The following is a 21,475-nucleotide window of genomic DNA, read 5'->3' on the forward strand; positions in this document are numbered from 1 at the left end:
TATTTTAGAGCTTGTACTTAATAATGTTTTGATCAAGACGCAATTAACTATAAGTGCACTTTTTATTCACCGTTTACTTGCTTTTATTCTTTAGTTCCTAATCACTTGTTATATTTTCTACCAAATGATAAAATTCAATACCAAATACGACATCAAATTTGGACAAGAGAAAGTTAATAATCATTTTAAAGGTTTCATGCATCTTAAAACTCCCACACGACGAGCATTCTTTTGCAAATTTCCTTCTTGTTTTAAAGAGAGGTAACTTTAAATTGCTTTAACTTTTAAATTATTTAATTGATAATACAGTGTTAAACTAAGCTTCAGCGTTTGCTTTAAGTCAATCGCCCCATTGTTTAGAGGGAGGGAGAAGGATAGAGTGAGGAGCAAGTTTCCGTTGAACGTCGACCTGGTCTACCGGGCGAGCCGGTGGCGGGCTCTCCGATCGGCGACTCTTCTAGAAGAATCGGGCGATGAGGAAGCTTCGAGGTACGTGGGGTGTGGGGTCCGCGGCCACTGCCTTTGCTGTTTTCCTTTCTTTTTGTGCCCCAGTAAATGCATTAGCTTGTATATCAAAGTGGTGGCAAGGAAATATGAAGCCGCCAATAGGTAACCGCCACGTTTGAAATTTGGTGGGGCCAACAGGGCGCACTTCACCGATGGAAAACGTGGCGGAGCTTTATTAACGGGTCTGAACTGCTAAGGTGCGATTCGCGGTCGCGTATGACATCTTCATCTGGTCATGAAGGACCGTGACGACTGGTGGGGGTGTCGAGGCGCCGGGGCCGCTGACATGCACAGAGCCCATGTAGTAAAATAAATAAATATATATATATATATAGTGTTTTTATGATAATAAATGTGCAAAAAAAATAAAAAGATTTTTCATTTGAAATTTTTGATTTTTCAGACAAAACCTTGGCTTTCATTGGCAAAATGATTCTTTCTAATAGTTTTGAAAAATATTTTTTTTATGATTGGCTGGACAGGTAAAAGTTGGTTTTGGTAAATAACTTTAGAAATAGTTTTCTCAGTATTTTACAGAAAATTTGATTTTTCCTTTCATAAAGGAGTTTTAAGTATACAGGTTAATACACCATTAAAATTTAGAAAACAATAAAAAATATCAAAATCTTTCCCGCACTATCAAACAAAAACAATGGAAACAAACAAAATATTTACGCTAAGGACAAGTTACGTCAGGGGTATGTCCGAGGCAACTTTATTCTTATGTAATCGCTTCATTTTTGTCCTGTTTTTAAACACGACCGAACCAAACTAAATGTTTTTTCTTCCTTTAAAAAATTTTAAATCTCAATCTGAAATCGGCAAGTAGGGCTTAATTAATCACGCGAATCTGAACATTAACTCTTGATTGGTTAACAACCATATATTTCCTATCATTATTAGGCAATATAAATTAAAAATTAGTTCGATCGAGTCATTAACGATTATATTTTAATGAACTTAGATCAGGGCAGAGTCTCTTTTGGACGAGGAAGCTCTCCACCGTTGGCTGCTCAAGTCTGTGAATCTGATCTTTTTTCATTATTGATTCACGTCTTAAACTTTGGTCTTTTATTTTTATCGAGGGTTTGTTTCATGTGAATTGGGGTTTGTTTCAGTAAAACAAACATCCAGTCAGTGCAAATGCTAGTGGTTATGATGAGTGGCGGAGCTAGAAATTTTAAACATAACCGTGTTGTTTAAAAAAAAAAAAATCATATAAGAGAGCTGAATAATTCTATAATCTACTAAATAATAACATTTTTGAATAGTTTTCACATAGGCCAACCTTTATTTTCTCAAAAGTTTTACCTTCACTAAACCAATATATATATATATATATATATATATTAAAGTAATATGTAAAATCTACTTTTCCAAAACTTAGGAAGACCATGGGCTCTTATGCTCTCCCTTGCCTCTGCCCCTGCTTAGTTAGATCTGAAAAGAAAACACTAGTCGGTTTAACGATGGATTTGGAATTTTGAGGAAGATTTGCTCACTAAATTGAACAGGCATAAGTGCATATATTTATATGCAAAGAATTGGATAAGAGTTTCATTTTGTACCTTTAAATCCAAACCCCTGCCTCAAGTCGAAGTAAGTAATATTAGATTAGTTGAAATCCTGCAATAGTTATACTGAGGAGCAGAATGGGGTCCCAAATATAAAATTTTGAAAAAGTATTACAAAAAAGTTGCTTTAAGTTTGGGGAAATAACAAATCACAGTCATCTTTTGAAATTTAATAAATAGGTGCCCAATTTTTCTGAAAAATTATCAAGGAAATGCTTACTAATAGGGAACATTAATTCTTGATATGATATGACCAAAATGCCCTTCTTAAAGACAATGATATCTTCCATCAACCAAGGGGTGTAGTACTTTATGGCAAGTGATTCTGACCTGTTTTTATGAGATAATGAGTAAATGTTTGGGCGAGCAAGACGAGTATTTTACCTTACTTTTATAAAAACCCAGTTTAATGATGCATGATATAGAAAATATACTATCAACTAGCACAATGCTTCCACCCCAACGGTACATAGACATAATATGAACAAACTCGACCAGCTATCCTATGCCCTTAAAACAATTTTATTGCGAATAATACTTAAATATTTTGTTTTTAAAATGTCCTCTAAATTATGCTGGTCCGTTCACATTCCAACAGAAATATATCTTGTCATGAAATTTTAATATTGTATGTAAGCATCCATACAAAGTCTTTACATTAGATCCCAACTCATTTCAAGGGCGCCCCTCTAAATGGTACATGATCACGATCTTCTCTAGAATTATGCTTCGTGTTTATGTAAATATGAGATTACTTCAAATGGTGGAAAACATTTTTAAAATGTGCATAAGTTAGGGTGCAAGCTTTAAGTATCTATTGCGCCATTTAACTATTGGAACGGATTCAGTTTCAACGCTTCGTATTTAATTTTAATATTCAATTTATCACGATTGCCTATATTTTTTTATTGATATTATTAGTCGCTTCGAACGTGATAACTAGTTGCCAAATAAAGAACTCGATCAAACTAACTTTGAGGTTAATTACTTTAGTTCGGAAATTAAAACCAAGCTCCGAAGTTAAATTAACGACTTTTATATGTCTTTCATAAATTCAATGAATGTGTGTGTGTGTGTGTGTGTGCACGCAGGCATGAGAGCAAATTCCCTTTGCCAAGCTTTAGAAAAAAACAAAAGTGTCACTATTCTTAGTTACATTAATAAAATTTAGTAAAAAATTACAAATCACGACTCAACAAACGAGCGAAAGATGAATCACCTCCTATCTTTTCAAAAATGTCGAACATGCGCTCAACTTTTTCCTGCATTCCATAAACAACACCCCCTTGTTAAAAAAAAGTTAAAATAATCGTCCAAAAGACAAAATTGACCATTCAATACAAATTTAAAAAAATGATTTAACCCTTACAGTCCACCAAAGGGCAATTTTGTTAACAAAATTAGTCTTTATTTAAAGGGTCATTTTTGTCATTTTAACAATTTTTAATTAATAATGACTGTTTGAGAAATAAGGGGAAAAGTGGAGCACCGGTTGGATTCTTAAAAGAATGGTCCAATGGCGAAAACTTAGCAAAATAATGAATCTTATAGTCAACATATAAAGTAAACCAAAATGCTAAATTTTTCAGCTATCGAACATGATAGCTACACTTGAGCATTTCTTATTTTTCAAGGAACGAACGAGTCTTGAAAGAATAACAAAATTTCATAAAAACAAAAAAGAATCTCTTAGTCAATTTATAAAATAAAGAGACACCTTTGTTTTTAAACTTAAAAAAATCACGAACTTTTAAAAATGCTTAATTTAAAAGTCCCGTTAACGTTCTCTATGACAAAAACTATCATAAAAGCACCTATCGCTTTGCTCATGAAAGGGGCCACGATTTTTCAATTCTATTTCGAGTTTTTCAACCATCGATTGCCGACCACGGATCTTCACATCTTTATTTAAACCACATTCCCCAGATTAGCCCTGGCCTTTTCCTGCTCTCCAAGGCGTGGGAAGGTTAAAGCCCAAGTAAACAAGCTAATTCTTAGAGGGTGTTTAAGTGATTTCAGGGAGACAGCGACAAACAATTGACGAAGAATCTGAAACGGGTCAAAGGGGGGAGCACGTAGGGACGAGCGGTAGAAAATCGGCAGCGGACTACGCCGAGGAATCGAGGGGCCGCGCGGGGAAAAGCGGCAGCGCCACCAGAGTCAGCGGTAACCACGAGGGGTCACCGGAGACATCCCGTGGACCGTCAGTCCCGATGATCCGACGGCCGGCGCTCCTTCTTGCGGGCCCCGCCTTCCCCCTCTTCTCCCTGTCCGCTTTCTCTTAAACCAAAAGGCCGAAGGAGATTTGCTCAGTTCCCTCTCTCTCTCTCTCTCTCTCTCTCCCTCACGCACACACACACACACACTCTCTCTCTGGTGCGATTGTCATCATTTCCGGGTATCTCTCTTTCTCTCTCTCTCGCTCGCTTTTGTTCGATCGTCTTAATTAGGGAATAATTTCAGTTCTTTTTCGGACGTTTTTGCATGTTAAGTTGGTAATACAAGCCGTGAATTAGTGGGACCGAGCTATTTTTGGGGGTCATTTGTGCGGGTTTCTGGATATCTCCATCTTTTGATATGTTGGTGGGATTTTTACGTGTTTTTCTTACTGTAGTAAGTTCTTGGATTGTGATTGTCGAATTTGATGAGTTTCTCCGTGGTTGGTACATAATCAAGTTAAGTTATTGATCCTGGTGTTTCTTCCGGTGTTTTTGGAAGGGCGGACTGTAGGAATATGGAGGGACTGAAAATCTGTGAATGATTTAACTCTTGGATGACCGAGTTAGGAACGTAGTATTAGCATAAGAAATTTCAAATACTTGTTCTGATGCTAAAACCAGCTTCTTAACATGGTATTAGAGTCATCCAAATGGAATCTTATGCTTTTTTTTTTTTTTTGAATTTATAGTTTTATCTTTTAATGGAGCTTTGGAGTTGACCCACTAGCAGGGTTTATGCATTTTTCCGAATATTTGTCTGTTATTTTACTGAAAAGTTCCGTAGATTCAACCAAAAAATTGAGGACCATGCATCAGAAGTTTGTGCGGAAATAGGCATGGATAACTGAATCTCAGGCTACCAATTATTTTCTTTTGTTGGCATGGTGAAACTGAGTTACTCTTGTATGATTGTAGTTGGTGGGCCTTGTTGGCATGGCCTTTTTTTACTTTTTGAGGAGAACTGAGTTGTTCTTGTGTGCCTTTATGGTTGTTTACCCCTAGAATTTTAGGATTGCTTTTAGTTCAAGTTTTGAGTGTTGATTCGTTGAATGTGTCGCTCTGATGTGCTAAATTTCCTCTTTTATGATTCCATGTTAAAGCTGTAGAGAACCTCGTTCTATGATTTTGGAACTGCATCTCGTTAGGCTGCATTCTCTCCTTCTCTTGCCATAATTGGAGAAGCTATGGATCCACTTGAAGATTTGTCAATTTTCATGAACGGGTTTAAAGTAGAAGAGACCTTCCAGGATGTTCCCTTAATTCTATCCGATCCTCCTCCCTCAAATTTTCCTGCTCCTCCCTGCACTTATGCTTCTTCTGTGCCGCCCACGGATAGTGAGCCTCCTGATGACTGTGAATTGCTGTCTGACGTGCTTCTGAACTATATAAGAGAGATGCTAATGGATGAGAATGTCGAGGAACAAAGTTATGTGTATGAAGAAAATTCTGCTCTTCAAGCTGCTGAGAAACCTTTCTATGATATACTTGGTGAAAAGTATCCACCATATCCTGATCATCACCCGCTGTACCAAGGTGATGGTCCAGAGAGCCCTGATGATGGTAGCTGTTCAACCGCGGATGCCACAAATAGCCATCAAGCTGGTAGTCATATCAGTGGCGGCAGCAGCAGCAGCAGTGGGAGCGATTCTCACTGGACACCTGATCATGTTGCATATCCCCACCCGAATGAGTTGGTTTCCCCTGTTTCTACTCTCTCATTAAATTACTCGGGCAAGTCATCTTTTAACTCCCCGTTGGGTAGCAGACTTGATGAAGTAGAAGGGTGCAGGGAGACCTTGGTAGAAAATTTTCGGCTTCCTGACTTCTTTGATGAGTCTCATGTTTGGCAATTTAGAAAAGGAATGGAGGAAGCAAGCAAATTCCTTCCAAATGGTAGCATATCATTCAACCTTCAAATGAATGGATTACCTCCAGACTCTAAGCTGGAAGTGAAGGAAGTTCTTCCCAATGGTAACTTTGTGATTGACACAGAAAACAATGTGTCGGTCCAAGAATCAAAAGCTGGCGGAAAGTTTACTTCCAACAGAACCTCGATGGTTAATCCTAACAGTAGTAAGCAGGAGTTCGAAAAAGATGTAACCAAGTGTCTTCCCAATGGTAATGCGGTGGTTAATCTAGAAAACAATGCATTACCTAGAGCTGCAAAACTGGAAGCCAATAATTTTCTGCCAAATGGTAATGTGGTACTCAACCAAGAAGACAATGCATCGCCTAGAGTTTCAAAGCAGGAAGCAAATAATTTTCTACCAAATGGTAATTTGTTACTCAACCTGGAAAAGCAAGAGGCAGTGCATGATTTGAAGCTGGGTATTAACAACATCAACATCAAAGTGGAGAAAAGGGATGAAAGGGAGTCCTTGATCGTGAAATCTACAGATGATAATGATCAGAATGGATTTAGAGGGCATAAGAACCCTCACAGTGAAGACTCAGAATTAGAAGTGGGAAGGAGTAACAAGCACTCAGCAATCAGCTTCTCTTCAGATACTATTCGGTCAGAAATGTTTGACCAGGTCCTGTTATGTAGAAAAGGTAAATGCGTTGAGTTGGTAACCAATCTTCGAGAAGCTATGCAGAATAGCTTGGGTAAAAATGTGCAGAATGGGCATTCAAAAGGATCTAGTGGCACAAAGTCTCGTGGTAAAAGGCAGGGCAAAAGGGAAGTTGTGGACCTAAGGGCTCTCCTTATTCATTGTGCTCAAGCTGTAGCCACAGACGATCGTCGAAGTGCAAATGAGCTTTTAAGACAAATCCGGCAGCATTCTTCCCCTTATGGTGATGGTACACAGCGATTAGCTCATTGCTTTGCAGAAAGCTTAGAAGCACGTTTATCTGGTACAGGAGGCAATATCTATTATAACCTGAAAACTAAAAGAAATTCGGCTGCCAGCATCTTGAAAGCACACCAATTATATCTAGCTGCTTGCCCTTTCAAGAGGATCTCTCATTACCTATCGAACCAGACTACCTTGAATGTCGCTGAGAATGCAACCAAGCTGCATATCATTGATTTTGGTATCCTATATGGGTTTCAGTGGCCAAGCTTCATCCAGCGTCTTTCAGCAAGGCCTGGTGGTCCTCCAAGACTTCGTATAACAGGAATTGATTTTCCTCAACCTGGTTTCAAGCCTGCTGAAAGGATTGAGGAGACTGGGTGTCGATTATCAGAATATGCCCGCATGTTCAATGTCCCATTTCAGTATAAGGCAATAGCATCCAAGTGGGAGAATGTTGAAATTGAGGACCTTGATTTGGATGATGGTGAGGTCTTGGTTGTCAATTGCTTGTATAGAATGAGAAATCTGCCTGATGAGACTGTATCTGTAGATTGTCCAAGGGACATAGTGCTCAACAAGATCAGGAAGATGAACCCAAAAGTTTTTATCCTTGGCATAATTAATGGAGCATATAGCGCTCCTTTCTTCACAACACGATTCCGTGAGGCACTATTCCAGTACTCTGCATTTTTTGATATGCTTGAGACTAACACTCCCCGGGATCATCCTGAAAGGATTCTGATAGAAAGAGAAATATTTGGCCGAGAGGTCTTGAACATCGTTGCATGTGAGGGCTCAGAGAGGATTGAGAGGCCAGAGGTCTACAAACAGTGGCAGGTTCGAAATCAGAGAGCTGGATTTGTGCAACTCCCTTTGAACCAGGATATAATGCAGAAATCAAGGGAAAAAGTAAAGCATATATACCACAAGGATTTCATGGTTGATGAGGACAGTCAGTGGTTGCTGCAGGGCTGGAAAGGAAGGATACTACAGGCTCTCTCTACATGGGCGCCCAGCAAGAACCGTCATGACTACTAAGCCTTTCTTAAGTTTCTTTTACTGGAGCCTTCTTTCTTTCATTTCTTGCAAGATATTATATCCATGAGATGTACCTGAAACGTAAGGATATATGCGTTGAATTCTGCATAAATATTGAAGATGACGTAGGCCTTGCTAGAGGGTAAGATGTAGATAAATTTTGCAAAATCGACCTCTCCAGTTTTGTGGTTGCGATATGGAAAAGGTGGCATGCATAAGGATGGGAGAGGAGGGGATGAGTGCCACCAGTTTTGAGCTTGACAAAGCAAGAGAGGTACTTATGTTGTCCCTTTTTTGTGGTTCTTATGTATTTAAACAATTTACTTTTATTGTTGCTATCAAAATGTCTTTTGCTGCTATTCTGTTTAACTACTATGGTGCATTTAAGGATGACAAATTATGAAGAGTTGTAAATGAGGCCTATGAAGGCTCATGTACAGTAGTTCGAGGTCATTAGTCTCTTTGGTGCTTGTTGCTCTCTCTCTTTCTCCCCCCATTCTTTGATGAAATTTCGTTGTATAAAAATGTGCGTATGTTATGCAGGATAGGGCTGGTGAGAAGAGAAACCTAAGCCACTATGTTTCAATTTCTGAGTTCTAAAGCCCAGGACCTTGAAATGAGGGCAGTCGACAGGGAACCACTGGGATAACGTTAAGGTGTCTGCAACGTTCTGGTCTTTTAGAACTTTTCCCGCCAAGGGAAAGAGAGCAAGAGAGAGAGAGAGAGATCATGAATTTATAGTGTAGTTCATATTTAATAAAGCATCCCTTTATTTATACATTAAGGTTGAATTACTCAAAGCAGGTAACATGCTCAATAAATATGGCAGGAATGCCGTCGATTGAATTCCTTTTCCTGTTATGTATTGCTCCCTAGGAGTAGTCTGCATTGAATGCTCTGTTGATTAGGGATTTGGCACATCTTGTTTGTGGAGCTGCTAGGTTCAGCAGTTGGTTTTTCTTTCGTATGGTCTGATGCTCTATGTCCTCCTGTTCCCCCCCCCCCCCCCCTCTCTCTCTCTCTCTCTCTCTCTCTCTCTCTCTCTCTCTCTTTGGGGCTTTGCTGTGTTTATCCTATTTTTTGGCAATAAAAGTTGGGACCTTACCCCTTTATTGGCAATTACTTACGTTTTCTGGACCATCTCTGAGATGCATCCATGCTGATGGAGGAAGTTTTTAAGGTGGTGCATACACAGGAACAAGCATTTCCTTTGCCCTTTCCCTGCTTGCTCAAGAAATTGAATGGTGTGTTCCTATTTGCCATAGGATCAAAGACAGCCCATGTTAAAAGAATCAACTTCTTAATCGAATTTTGAAATGGAACCATTTCTAGGCCATCATACCTATGCATTGTTAGCGCGTGTGCCAGAAATTCTTTTGCCATCTTTTGGCTAAATCTGAGCCATGGATAATTCCAGTATAGACCATTTTCTGAGAAATGTCATTTTAATGCATTCTGTATCAGGAAAAGAGAAAATATCTCAGCCCATGAAATTTCTGACATTTGTGAACAGTTGATTCTGAATCTTCAAAAAACAAATTGACCTGACTTGAACAGGTAATAAGAGAATTATTTATTTAAGCATTCAACAAATAGATCGCACTTGCACGGCTAACTTTAGTTAGAAGTGAAAATAAAACTTCTCCGGTGCACTTGTCATTCACATGAATGCTTCACGTGCACACACGGCCGTGGTGCTTGAGCGTGAACTTGGCCTTGACGCGCATTTATCTCCAATATTCTTCATTCTGAAGAATACCATCCATCGGTCTTTACTGAATCAGAGAAACTTCGGTCTTTACTGAATCAGAGAAACTTAAGTGTCTGATACATCTGAATATTATCATGGATTTTCCATTCCAGATGAACAGAAGAAGGCATAGCCGCATAGGTGAAATTTTCATTTATTCCCTAGCATTCTCTAAACGGAGGTGCTTTGGGTGCTTGAGGTCCTTTCTTCAAACCAAATGAATTTGAAAGACATGCTGCATTTGGTGTTGTTCTGACCATCTTCTTCTTGCCGTACATTGATTTCCAAGAGTCCTTTTTCCTCTATGTGTAGACAAATGCTTTTTGGTTCGCAATCCTTTCTATTACTTCTTCGTGTTTCCTTCCAAACATTCAATGTCCTTTTTTTTCCTTTTCTTTTTTTCTTCCCTAATCTCCTATCATGACATACGAAGAAGAAGGTCAGTAGTTTAATAATCAATGCCTTAATAGTTGAGCATATTAATCAGTGCTTTTAAACTTAAAAATATGAGGTTTTATTGAACCAACCTAAAACGCAATATCCTCTCGTGTTTTATGATTCTATTCAAGTGGTGCTCTTGGCTCATCAAACCATCTTGGTGGGTCAAATCCCGATCCACCTATAGAAAGAACACAAAATCGGCGTTAGAATTACTAGAACGAGTACATTCTCATTCAATACTGATTTAGAAGCTTAACCGGACAACACCTTTCAGCACACATAGGAATGTGAAAGCACTTTCATTCTCTTCAACAACAAAACTGACTCGTTATGTTATAGAGACCGCTGAAAAACATGATTACGTCCGTGAGTTTATATTTATGTGAATCACGTCATGAGTGGCCTTCCACACAAGTTAACAAGTTGACCATCTTTCTTTTGTTCCTGCAAATTTAAAAATAACCAACGTAGCGTTGGCCACTCCAATAGCTACCAAGGGAATATTCGTTAATTTCCAAGTAATTTGGAACGAAATTTTTTCTTCAGGATGAAAACATCATTTTGACGTTGTATTTATAAGCCCACAGAGTACCCTTAATGCCATTATGATGCATAAAATAATAAGTACCAGTTTCAAGTTTGTGAAGAGCACAAACGAAAGTAGCAAACTTCTTGACATCCATGGAAGCTGGTGGAAGTTAATATAACCATACCCACATACGTCTGCCCATCGGTATATCCAATCCACATTGCATGGGAAATGAGTATTTCATTTTTTATGTAGCATGTGCATTAGCTATGCTGGATGCAAGTATTAGTGGACATGGTATAGGTTGTGATTAATAAGACCAGAAATTGAGCACAAAGTTGGTATCGTTACAAAGCTGATGCGCCCCCCCCCCCCTATAACAGTTTATGCTTGCACATGAGGATTATGTGGCAATGAAACAGCGTCAGTGATGATGATTGTAGTACATTCTAGATGTTGTGAGTTGCAATCAATGAAACCATCATGAACTAATGATTACTGTGATGCTGCAAAAATGTCTATAAAAGTATTGATGATGAAACATAGATTGTAAGCAAGGTGCTCCAGGATCACAACAGCAACATTCATGACAAACTGATGATTCTATCATAAGGAGATGATGCTAGTGGTGGAACACAAGATTGTTATACAATTGCTTGATAATAAATGGCTTCAATACTGATGCTTGGTGTTTCCACGTATAATCCTGATGTCTTAGCATAAGACTGTTTATGTTTGCAAAAGAGGATGCTGAGCAAGCAGCTTTTGAGTATAGTTATGATACTGTTTTTTAGGAATAAGATGTTGGGGAAAAAAAAGCTACCTATATTGCCTAAGAATGTTCTCCTTTCATCTTCCAGCTTACCAAGTCAATTTTTGAGCTTTGTGAGGTAAATTGCAATAACGTAGTTTTGCCAATTAGGTCCGTCTAATCATGGATAGAATGTTCAGGATGAATGATTGACGTATCAGATAATTTATATATTTCTCATGGTTAAAGGATACAAGCTCATGCATGCAATATCCACAACGCATAATGGAACAAGCTTTCAAGTATTAGAGCTACTATTAGTCTATTATGATACAAAGGAGTAAAGGAACCCTACACTTGAAAAAGACATTGCTTCCACCTTTAGAGTGCCGCCCAGCAGAGTACCTGCGGGTAAGCTGAAACCGTGCACATGGGGGTACTTTCTTTAAAGTTTAAAGTATCATTAACATGAAATTATGACTTATTGTCACATGCTGCTCTGACCATTGAGCTTGGCATGCTACATGCTGCCACGGAACTCTCTGGCCTAGGCCTCTACTTTGGTGGGACAAAGGAGCCAACATCAGATAGACATTTCATTTATCATGAGCAGTAAAGATCTCACTGGTAATTGAATCAAAGCTCTTAAAAAAGACATTTGCTGAGAAAACCTCAAAAGTATTTATCTTAGATTATTCGTAGGAGCATATCTTCACATCCATTGGCAAATTCAGTGCCAGTTGTTTCCATCTTATTGATTATCACGCCCTCAGTTACCTAGTGACATGCTTGATGTTCCCAAGAACGTGCAAGAAGTGCTTCTTTCTTTGAACAGTTAAGCCATATGCCTTACTATAATTTTACATCTTTCGTTGTATTTCTTCTAATAATTGATTATGTTGACAACAAAGGAATATCATGAAATTAGAATAAGACTACAAAATTGATTTTGTCTACGAAGCATGGCAACCAAGAAGAATCCAGTCACAACGCCTTCACAATGATCTTCAACCTCCATCGTCTATAATCATGGGTTCTTGAAAGTAAATGAAAAGTAACATTCTGGAGAACGAATTAGTAAAATAAAACCAGGAGCAAAATTTGGGAGATAAAACAATTGAATTGCCAAAATCCAACAACCATGCAAACTTTTTCTAATGTACTGGAAAAAGTTGAAAAGTAAATAAATAATAAGTAACAGCTCACCAAGAGGATTACAGCGGCAAAGGCGCCAGGCAGTCAATATTGTTCCCTTAATAACGCCATATTTCTTGTAAGCTGCCATTGAATACTCACTGCATGTGGGCACATATCTGCAGCTTGATGGCAGCAATGGTGAAATTTCCCCTGTACCAACACAAGGACCAATCAGAGTAACAAAAGTAGATAACAATTTAAAAGAATAAGAAGAAGCGAGCTTACTCTTATATAACCTCAGAAGAGAGAGTGCAGCTTTGACCCCCAAATCTTCTTCTTGCTCATCTAATCATTCAAAATAACAAAAAATACTATTTTGAGCTATAAAAGAAATGTACATCATGAGATCGACATTTTAGTTCCCAGTATTCCTTCTCTCATAAATTACATGTTTCAGAAATTGTTTAGTAAGTAAACTATGTGTACCACCTCTGGATTCCTTGACAGAGCCGAATGTCAATCTGGACATGATACTGCCATGGCTTTCAGATTACTTATTTTCACCATGACAACATATTTATGGATTGAAATTGAACCGAAACAAGAAACTTTTCAACTATCCTATTTCATTTGATCAACTAGTAAAAAAAATGAATTTCTATCATTAAGTTTATGCATACTAAAGCTAATAATTTCATTTTTCTACTAGAAGATCATACTTGGAAAGGAAAACATCCGACCACATTAATAGATTCGTTTGTAAACACAGGGGCCAAGACACATAAACATACACAAGTAATTATGAATTTTAAAAGACAAAAACTAAAAAGAAATCAGAATAGCAGTATATATTGAAAATATCATGAAACATATATCCCAGATCACTTAGGTCAGGCGTAACAACTAGACCACTTAAATTCTGGTTAAAAAACAAGTTAACATGTTTATGACTACTAATTTAGTATAAAATATGCATTGATTCAAGTCATTTTTCATGAAAGATATTGAACTTTTTACTATCAAAAGAGAGCCATTAAGATTTTATGAATTGAAAACACATTTAACTCTAAAAATGATTGACTTAAGGTTTGATTGCATAAAAGATACATTGTTTATCTATTTTAAGGGGACTGGTTTTTGTTTCTTACCTAAGTGGTCTCATATATATATATATATATATATTATATGTGTGTGTGTGTGTGTGTGTGACATAGATGAAGGGCGTCGGTGCAGATGCCGGTGCGGCGATGATTCCAACAACTTTTTCCGAGGAGTTCATATTACTCCTTGTCTTGGCAATTTTAAGAGAAAACAGCAGAAGCAAATTTTTATTGAGTATTCCAGACGGAAGGGGAAACAAATAATGGCTTCACTCGTAATTGACGATCTGCGTCCAAAGAAACAAGGGAAAAAATTGGCAGGTTCACTCATAATTAACGATTCCCGCCACTCTGCAGCCACGTCCAACAAGAACTGTGTCACCACAACATGTCTGGATTTCTCTTTGATAATTGCAGAACTTAGACTGAAGGCCACTAGGAGATATCAACCAAGTTTCAGACTGACCAAGCCAGATAAGCAGATTAAAAATCATCACAATGTGACACAATCAAGGTTGCCGACAAGGAAAAATAAGGAGGACATAGTTCAAGAACGGAAAAAAGAAACCTCACGCCTTAAGATATCATATGGTAATTCGCACTTTCCATTTAAATAGCACAAGCGGAAACAAGTTTCTCGTGTGATAAGAAAGCAATTTCAGAAGCGTGAGTCCAAATTGCAGAGAGTTTCGTTATTGCTAGATAAAATATATTGGTTCTGATTAGGGAATTTGAATCTAATGCACTCGCTACTTGCTTGCATTCTGAATTGACTACAGCCTACACTTCGTATTTAATAGAGGAATCCGTCAAGCAGTTTCCTACTGAAAATTTGCTTACCTGCTGACGAATTCTGGCTCGAATTCTTTTCCCCCGCGCATCTCCTTCGCCTTAGCTGTTGTTTTCAGAAAACAAATGGAGAAAATGAGGAAGAGAAAAATTCAAAACATATTTATGAGAAAAAATAACAAAAGAGAGACGGGAAAGAACAATGAAACTAGGGTTTTCAAGATTGCGAAGAAACTAGAAGCAAACTTTGGGGTTTATAATTCAGAAAAATACAACGAAAATTTGAATTCTTAACGAATGAAAAGAATCAATCGATGTCCTGGATAGAAGGAGGAAAAAATAATGAAGGTAGGAATTCTGGCAAATTTGAAGCTATCGGTCTATTGCCGATACAAAAAATCGATGGTCGGAGGTTCGAAGACAATGTCAGGAATCCACCACCGTTCGACATCTAGGTGAACGGAAGAAACAACTCGGAATTTTAAGAAAAGGGAAATTGATGACCTCGGAATCGTGGGGAAATTACCTCACGAGCTGCGCGGAGAGGAACGGTGGAGGCCTTGGAGTCTGAAAAGACTATCGACGACCGACTTCCATGGAAAGAGAGAGGGAAGCGGAAGGAAGAGTCCCGGAATTCAGTGGAAGAGGAAGAATTGCAAGGGAAAATGGAGGTGGAGAAGGCGAGGGCCATCGAAAACGGGGGAGGAAAGGGCACCAAGTGGGCGCGGGAAACAAACGAACGGCCCCTTCTCCCACCCGTTTTGAAATTTTCTCAGGCTCACGATGAGAGACGCCCCGAGCCATCGGCCTGCTAGGGAATTTTTTCATTTGAAGTCCTATCTTTTGTCAATAATCCTAGATACGATCCTGGTACAATTGATTTTTCCTGAAAGATGTGAAAGCCGATGTTTTGTGACTTTGGCTCTTTAAGCTAACAGTCTCTGTCTGAACTCACAGCTGTGTTCAGCTTGACTTGATGGCAGAGTTGAAATTTGGAATTCCTCTCGCCAAACCAAACTCACATCCATAATCAGCTTGGTTGGATGATTAAAAAAATAAAAGCTTATGACGTTCCCACAATCAATCACCTAATGTTCGCAATTACATGGAAACTTCTTCGTTTTGTAAAACAATTTGCATATACACATTAAGTAGAAAGTTCTTTGCAATTTACATGTTGTCTGGTCTCTCCACTTGTTTGTAGAGACAAAAGGCATGCAAGAGAGAGAGAGTTGTGTAATTGTGGAGAACTTTCTTTAAAAAATATGGTAGCGAAACATTTTGGAAGAAATTATCTTATTAAATGTAAAATACTTTATTAAATATATTTTAATGTTCTTCACGACCTAACCTTTTTTGTCCAAATAAAGCAAATAAATATTGTTTCTGAGCGCACGCTTTGATGTGCCTGAAGCAGTTTCCAGAGTATTGAGTGAGACAAATTTCACCTGCTGTGCCCCTTTCAATTAATGGTGCGGGAGAAGGAATATTTAACGCGCTAGAGGCTCCAATAGTACGTTTCTCGACTAGAATAGTCGGAGCTGAACAAGGGAAGATATTCTTCTTGAAACTAATTCGGATATGGGTCGGTAGGATTATAAACTGAAAATATATACCAACGAAAATTCGGTTGTTCGGGCTATACCCAATTTGAACAGATTCCAATTCTCACTGTATCTGAATAATATGAATCCTTACCATTTAGATCCTCTATAAACTTCCTAGGCTTATATATATTTGCATTAAAATCCCAAACATCGTGGTCCCTTGGTACAACGGTATCCAGGAAAACCAGGTCCGGGTTTTTAAAAAAAAAAAAAAAAAATCCGGGAATGTTTGGTAGGTGGAGAACTTATCTCGGTACCCCTCACCACGGACGACTTCTCTCAAGGTTCGACCCTTTTCCAAACAGAAATTGGAGTTCACAGACAACTTATGAGAGATAAGCAAACCGTTCGATGGACTGGTCCATGTCATTAATCGGCGAAGAATGTCCCGCTCATGAGACGCGTCCTCAGGAAGCACTGAGGAAACACTTGTCCAAGATAGTTTAGTCGTCCAGGAAAACCGGAACGTGCTGTATGAATCCGAAAGGCGGAGCGTTTTCAGCCACTGTTTGAAGGTAAGGTTAATATTCACCAAGGTAGAAGTTGTCGCGGCTCTGCTCATCACCTGCCGAGAAGTTAAATTCCCTGTCTATTCCAACGGTAACCCGTTCAACGCGAGATGGCGGAAGTCATCCTCCCGCGTCAAGTACTTTGTTTTTGTTTTTCTTAAAAAAAAAAAAAGAAAAGTCAACGACGACCGACGCCCGAGTCCCAACCCTTACATCCGAGGGCCAGAGGTCGTCCCCTCCGCGCGAGGGCGCACCCATCGCACCCGATCTCTCTCTGTCTGTGTGGCGATGAGGAAGTTCTTGAACTTCCATCACCGGCAGCATTCGACGACGCCGGCGCCTGTGCCGGAGGTGGTTCCGACGCCGACGGTATTCTCATGGCCACCGGAGTTCCTCTGCCCCCTCTCCTCGCAGCCGATGTCCGACCCCATCATTCTATCATCGGGTCAATCTTACGAGCGTAATTGCATCCTCGCCTGGATCCAGTCCGGCCAGACAGCCTGCTACCTCACCGAGCAGCCGCTCTCCCCTGCGGAACTCAGCTGCTCCTTCGTCCCCAACGTCTCCCTCCGCTCCGCCATCCACCGGTTCTGCCAATCCTCCCGCCTCGAGCCCCCTTCCGCGCCTTCCGACGACGAAGCGCGCCTTTTCGTCGCCAATCTCCTTCCCGAGCCCCAGCCGCAGCCCCTGCCGCCGGCCCCCGCCGCACCACCCGTCCGAGCCGCCCCGGTTATCCAACCGCGTATCTACCATTCCGCCACCAACTTCAACTCGGGGAACTCTGCCGTCTTCCCTCTTCCTCTCTCCTCTCGACCATTTCCTCGAGACGAGCCGCCTCCTGAGGAAACTCAGGATGTAATTCCGTGTAGCCTGGCTCAGAAGCTCCGGAGCTATGACAACGACGAGCAGGCGGCCGCGGCCCGCGAGATACGGCAGCTAACGCGGTCGGACCCTGCGAGCCGATTGACGATCGCGTCGGACGGGGCCTTGCTCTCGGCCTTGCTCCAGGCAACCGCGTCGCCGGATTCTCGCGCCCAGAGCGACTCGGTCGCGACGGTCGTCAATCTCTCGCTGGAGAGGGAGAGCAAGGTGCTGCTGGTCCGAGCCGGGGTTCTTCAATTCCTAATAGACGCGCTCCGGAGCGGGTGCAGCGAAGCGAGGGGTCACGCCGTGGCGGCGCTCTTCAGCCTGGCTGTGGAGGAGGAGAACCGGATCGTGATCGGAGTCATCGGAGCCATCCCGCTGCTGCTTCGTCTCGTCGGGACTTCCGGCGCCGGCGATCGCGCCACCGCCGAGGACGCGGCCATGGCGCTCTACTACCTATCCTTGGAGCGGGGGAACAAGGCGAAAATGATCCGGGAGGGCGCAGTGCCGATGCTGGTCCGGCGCGCCAGAGCGTCGACGGAGGGCGAGGACGCAGGGAGTATCCAGGCGAGATGCTTCATGATCTTGTGCAACCTCACCGTGGGGGAGGAAGGGCGGAGATCGCTGCTCGGCTCCGACGCCCTCGCGGCTGCATCGGAGGCCATCGAGATGTCGACCGGCGCCGGACCGGTGGAGGAACAAGCTCTCGCGCTGATGCTGCTCTTGGTGGGAAGGGGGAACGGGCGGTACGCGCCGACGGGGCTGCCTCAGCCAGTTATTCGCGAGGTGACGAGGCTGGCGCAGCAAGGGAAGGGGAGGATAAGGGAGAAGGCCACTGCTCTGCTCATGTTATTGAAGGAGGCCCAGGCGGCGGAGCTCCGCTCCCGTCCCCCCCGCGGCGGGGAGTGGGACATGATGCCGCCGCCGCCACCGGCGATGCAGGACGCGCACAGCATCACGGGCCCCAAGACAGCTGGCTTCTGACTGGCGGTTAGTCTTAGTCAACACGAAGCCCTTTGAAAAACTGTAAAGATGTGGTTTTTACTGCCCCTACTTCTCTCTTCTTTGCTCCTTTTTTTTTTCCTTCATTCATATATATATTTTACACTTTGGATTTGGATTTCATTTAAACTCTGGTTGTGTTTTATTTTTTTTGGGTTATATTTCATGGGCTTTTTATTTGGAAAAAAGAGATATTTAAATATATTGAAGGGGATATTCCGCCTCATTTTCTTCTTCATGGTGGGTGAGTGATTAGAATAAAGGGATTTCAGCAAATTAGAAGAATGTCAAGCTACGAAATGAAAGAGATCTACAATTTTTAGTGTCCACTTCTTTACATGGCCACCATTTTGAGAAGCATCAATGTAGTTACGAAATTTTATGTGATCTTTGTTGAGAATGGTTGGATAGAAGCAGATTATTCAATTCTTCATTAAAATCTAGTTTGGTCTCGGCCGTTTATTTCTTCCTCAATTTTAACAAAATTATTCGTTAGGCTTTTACCTTTCATAAAAGTTGCATTTATGAAGGAGAACAATGATCTGTTTGAACATACTTTCTTTCTGGTTTGAAATATTTTAGAGAGAGAAAAATAAATAGAAAAGCTGTTGTATAATGCGTGAGAGGTCACAATCTAATTTAATTTCCCCTAACTTTTTTGTTGAGTCATATTCACCTTGAGAGTGCTGCCAGTGACAGTACTTTCTTTTTGCCCTTTTCAATTTGAGTGGGCAATCATTTGTTCGTTAAGAAGGTTAGATTTCTGAACTTCTTTTTGGGTATCAAACGAGTTTCTCAAAACCATCTTTTCTTCGAAAACCTGAGTTTCTCAGGTTGATTTCCCACCACCGGTGACGGTCACCGGTGGTGGGTATGCTTCCTTGCCGTCCGGGCGGGTGCCGGCGGGAAATGGCCGGACTAGTGTTGCCTTTGGCCGAACCACATCAATCTCACTAGCCTTTGGACGGAAAAGACCGGAAAGAAGAAGGATCAGATCCCGGCCCCTTTTTTTCCTGCTTTTGATCATTTTCCGGCCATGTAACAGCGAAAAAGTCAGCGGCGACCTCTTTTGTACCATTTTCCATCTGAAGGGTCGCCAGAAAAATGGATATCATGTATTGCATAATAATCCTTCCCACTTCTATTGTAACCTATTATCAATCCGTCAACCATGCTTCATCTTCTCCAAATCTTTCTACTTGTTCGGCCATCTCCTACGACCTTCAATCAACGGTTTCGATCTTTGAAGCCATTACTTATTGTTGGATCGAACTTTCAACTCATGCTCCACAGCCATTACTTTTTTTGCGAATTTTCGTCGAGCCTAGATTAAGTAGAAATGGTTAAATGACCAAAAGATAATCGGTTCCATTTTAGACATGTTCAGGGTTTATTTTGAAATACTTTCCTACATGCCGTAGGTTTGATGCCAGTTAAAATAATTGAGTTTGGGCTTGGTCCGCAAGCGGATCTTTATCCTTAATTATGAGTTTGAACATGGCAAGCAAGGTTCAATTTGCTTGTTTATCCAATGAGGAAGTGATTTCCAGTGAAAAATAATACAAGGATCCTTACCTTAGCCTTTATGTGCTTCATCATAATGAAATTGCATAATCATTTGATCTACCTAAAGATATTGTGGGTCGCAGAAAGAGCCTTTCATCCTACCATTCAAAAAAGACCCGAAGGTTTCACCCAACTCCTCGTCCTCTTAAGGTACATATTCTAGCTTTAGTCGCTCCCGTCATACTTCAACTTGCATGTCAGTAGCCCACTTTTACAACACAAAAAACTAACGCCTTGAACATTCGAAACGGAAACTGATTGCCTACCAACCCCTGCCCAATCCGTTACGCCAAACTTAGTTTATTTCAAAGTCATAAAAAAAGACTTAACTAAATCAACCGCACTCAAGGTATCTTAAATTTAAAACACATTAATTTAGCATGAAACAAACATCTTCGCTAAAAACACATTATTTTGATGATTGAAATGACAGAAGGGTATCCAAATCCTGCTTATTTGCAAATCTAACACTTGAACAAGTTGTTTTTTTAACTTTAACCCTCCTCCTTTTAACTTTAACCCTTGATTGGTATCATAACTCATGCCAATCGAATGTAGCTGAAAATTCTCCTGATTGTGTTCAGCTGGAAAACTTAAACAGCGGATCAAGATGGGCCTCTTTGGAAGCCACACATATAAGTTCGTAAGGTTTTAATATAAGAAGATTTTGTTTTTAAGGCCCCACCCAGCAACCCTGATCCCGACCTCGCTTTCTGATGATAATGTCCAATCAAGGGTCAAGCTTTGCTGTTAGACTTGAACTCCTGCAAATATCCCAGTTGAGTTGCAGTTAATGGAAGTGAATTACTTTTGCAACACGTTGGACCAAATAAATAAATCCTCAAGGGATATACGAAAGGTTTCAACACATTTGATAAAAAAAAGTAATAAGCTGATTGAACTTGATCGGAGTTTGGCAAGATCTAATTAGATGTCACAACAGAGTGCAGAGCAATTCCGCTTTTTACTTCGAAACTCAATTATTAAAATTGACAACGTTGCTCTAATTGTCTTATTCCTTTTCGAAGTCATTCGCAAGACTAACTAGGAAAAGGACAACGCTTAGGGATCAAATGTTCGTCTTAATCTTAAAAAGAGGCTTCATGTTTCTCAAATTCTTTGTATGGGCCACACTCCACAGTTTTCTTGTCCTTACAACTCCACCCAAGTTACAATCCAAGTGAATATAATCGCATGAAAAAAATTTAGCAGAAAATCTAGGCCTTTCCGAGAATTAAAAAAAAAAGTTAGCCTGACAACTGAAATTTCCTAGCAATTGAATGAACATGGAGGA

General features: G+C 40.4%; 3 protein-coding genes across 8 annotated transcripts; 2 read left to right on the plus strand and 1 right to left on the minus strand.

The window, feature by feature from the left end:
* The first annotated feature begins 4,201 nt into the window (after window positions 1-4,201).
* On the plus strand, window positions 4,202-8,912 carry LOC116254321 (scarecrow-like protein 9). 2 transcript variants are annotated; one of them, XR_004172679.2, is made up of 3 exons: window positions 4,202-4,479; window positions 5,401-8,410; window positions 8,680-8,912. XR_004172679.2 is itself a non-coding variant. In XM_031629652.2 (2 exons), the coding sequence occupies exon 2, from the start codon at window positions 5,485-5,487 to the stop codon at window positions 8,134-8,136; it is 2,652 nt and encodes an 883-aa protein (XP_031485512.1). In that variant the 5' UTR covers window positions 4,202-4,479; window positions 5,401-5,484; the 3' UTR covers window positions 8,137-8,505. The 2 variants fall into 2 exon arrangements, 1 of the variants encoding a protein (XP_031485512.1); XM_031629652.2 differs by lacking the exon at window positions 8,680-8,912 and having other exon boundaries at window positions 5,401-8,505.
* Window positions 8,913-9,625: 713 nt separating this feature from the next.
* Window positions 9,626-16,301, minus strand: LOC116254584 (uncharacterized). 5 transcript variants are annotated; one of them, XM_031630056.2, is made up of 6 exons: window positions 15,160-16,019; window positions 14,685-14,739; window positions 13,030-13,089; window positions 12,814-12,954; window positions 10,414-10,505; window positions 9,626-10,301 (listed from the first exon to the last, which is right to left on the minus strand). In XM_031630056.2, the coding sequence occupies exons 1-5, from the start codon at window positions 15,322-15,324 to the stop codon at window positions 10,447-10,449; spliced, it is 480 nt and encodes a 159-aa protein (XP_031485916.1). In that variant the 5' UTR covers window positions 15,325-16,019; the 3' UTR covers window positions 9,626-10,301; window positions 10,414-10,446. The 5 variants fall into 5 exon arrangements, with proteins under 5 accessions (XP_031485916.1, XP_031485919.1, XP_049933908.1 ...); XM_031630059.2 differs by lacking the exon at window positions 13,030-13,089 and having other exon boundaries at window positions 15,160-16,301; XM_050077951.1 differs by lacking the exon at window positions 9,626-10,301 and having other exon boundaries at window positions 10,413-10,505; window positions 15,160-16,025.
* A 510-nt stretch (window positions 16,302-16,811) lies between these two features.
* LOC116254583 (U-box domain-containing protein 40-like) lies at window positions 16,812-18,760 on the plus strand. Its single transcript, XM_031630055.2, has one exon. It carries the CDS (start codon window positions 17,038-17,040, stop codon window positions 18,595-18,597), a length of 1,560 nt encoding a protein of 519 aa, XP_031485915.1. The 5' UTR covers window positions 16,812-17,037; the 3' UTR covers window positions 18,598-18,760.
* Window positions 18,761-21,475: the final 2,715 nt, after the last annotated feature.

This window comes from Nymphaea colorata, chromosome 5, assembly GCF_008831285.2.
Source record: "Nymphaea colorata isolate Beijing-Zhang1983 chromosome 5, ASM883128v2, whole genome shotgun sequence".
In the NCBI taxonomy this organism is placed as follows: Eukaryota; Viridiplantae; Streptophyta; class Magnoliopsida; order Nymphaeales; family Nymphaeaceae; genus Nymphaea; species Nymphaea colorata.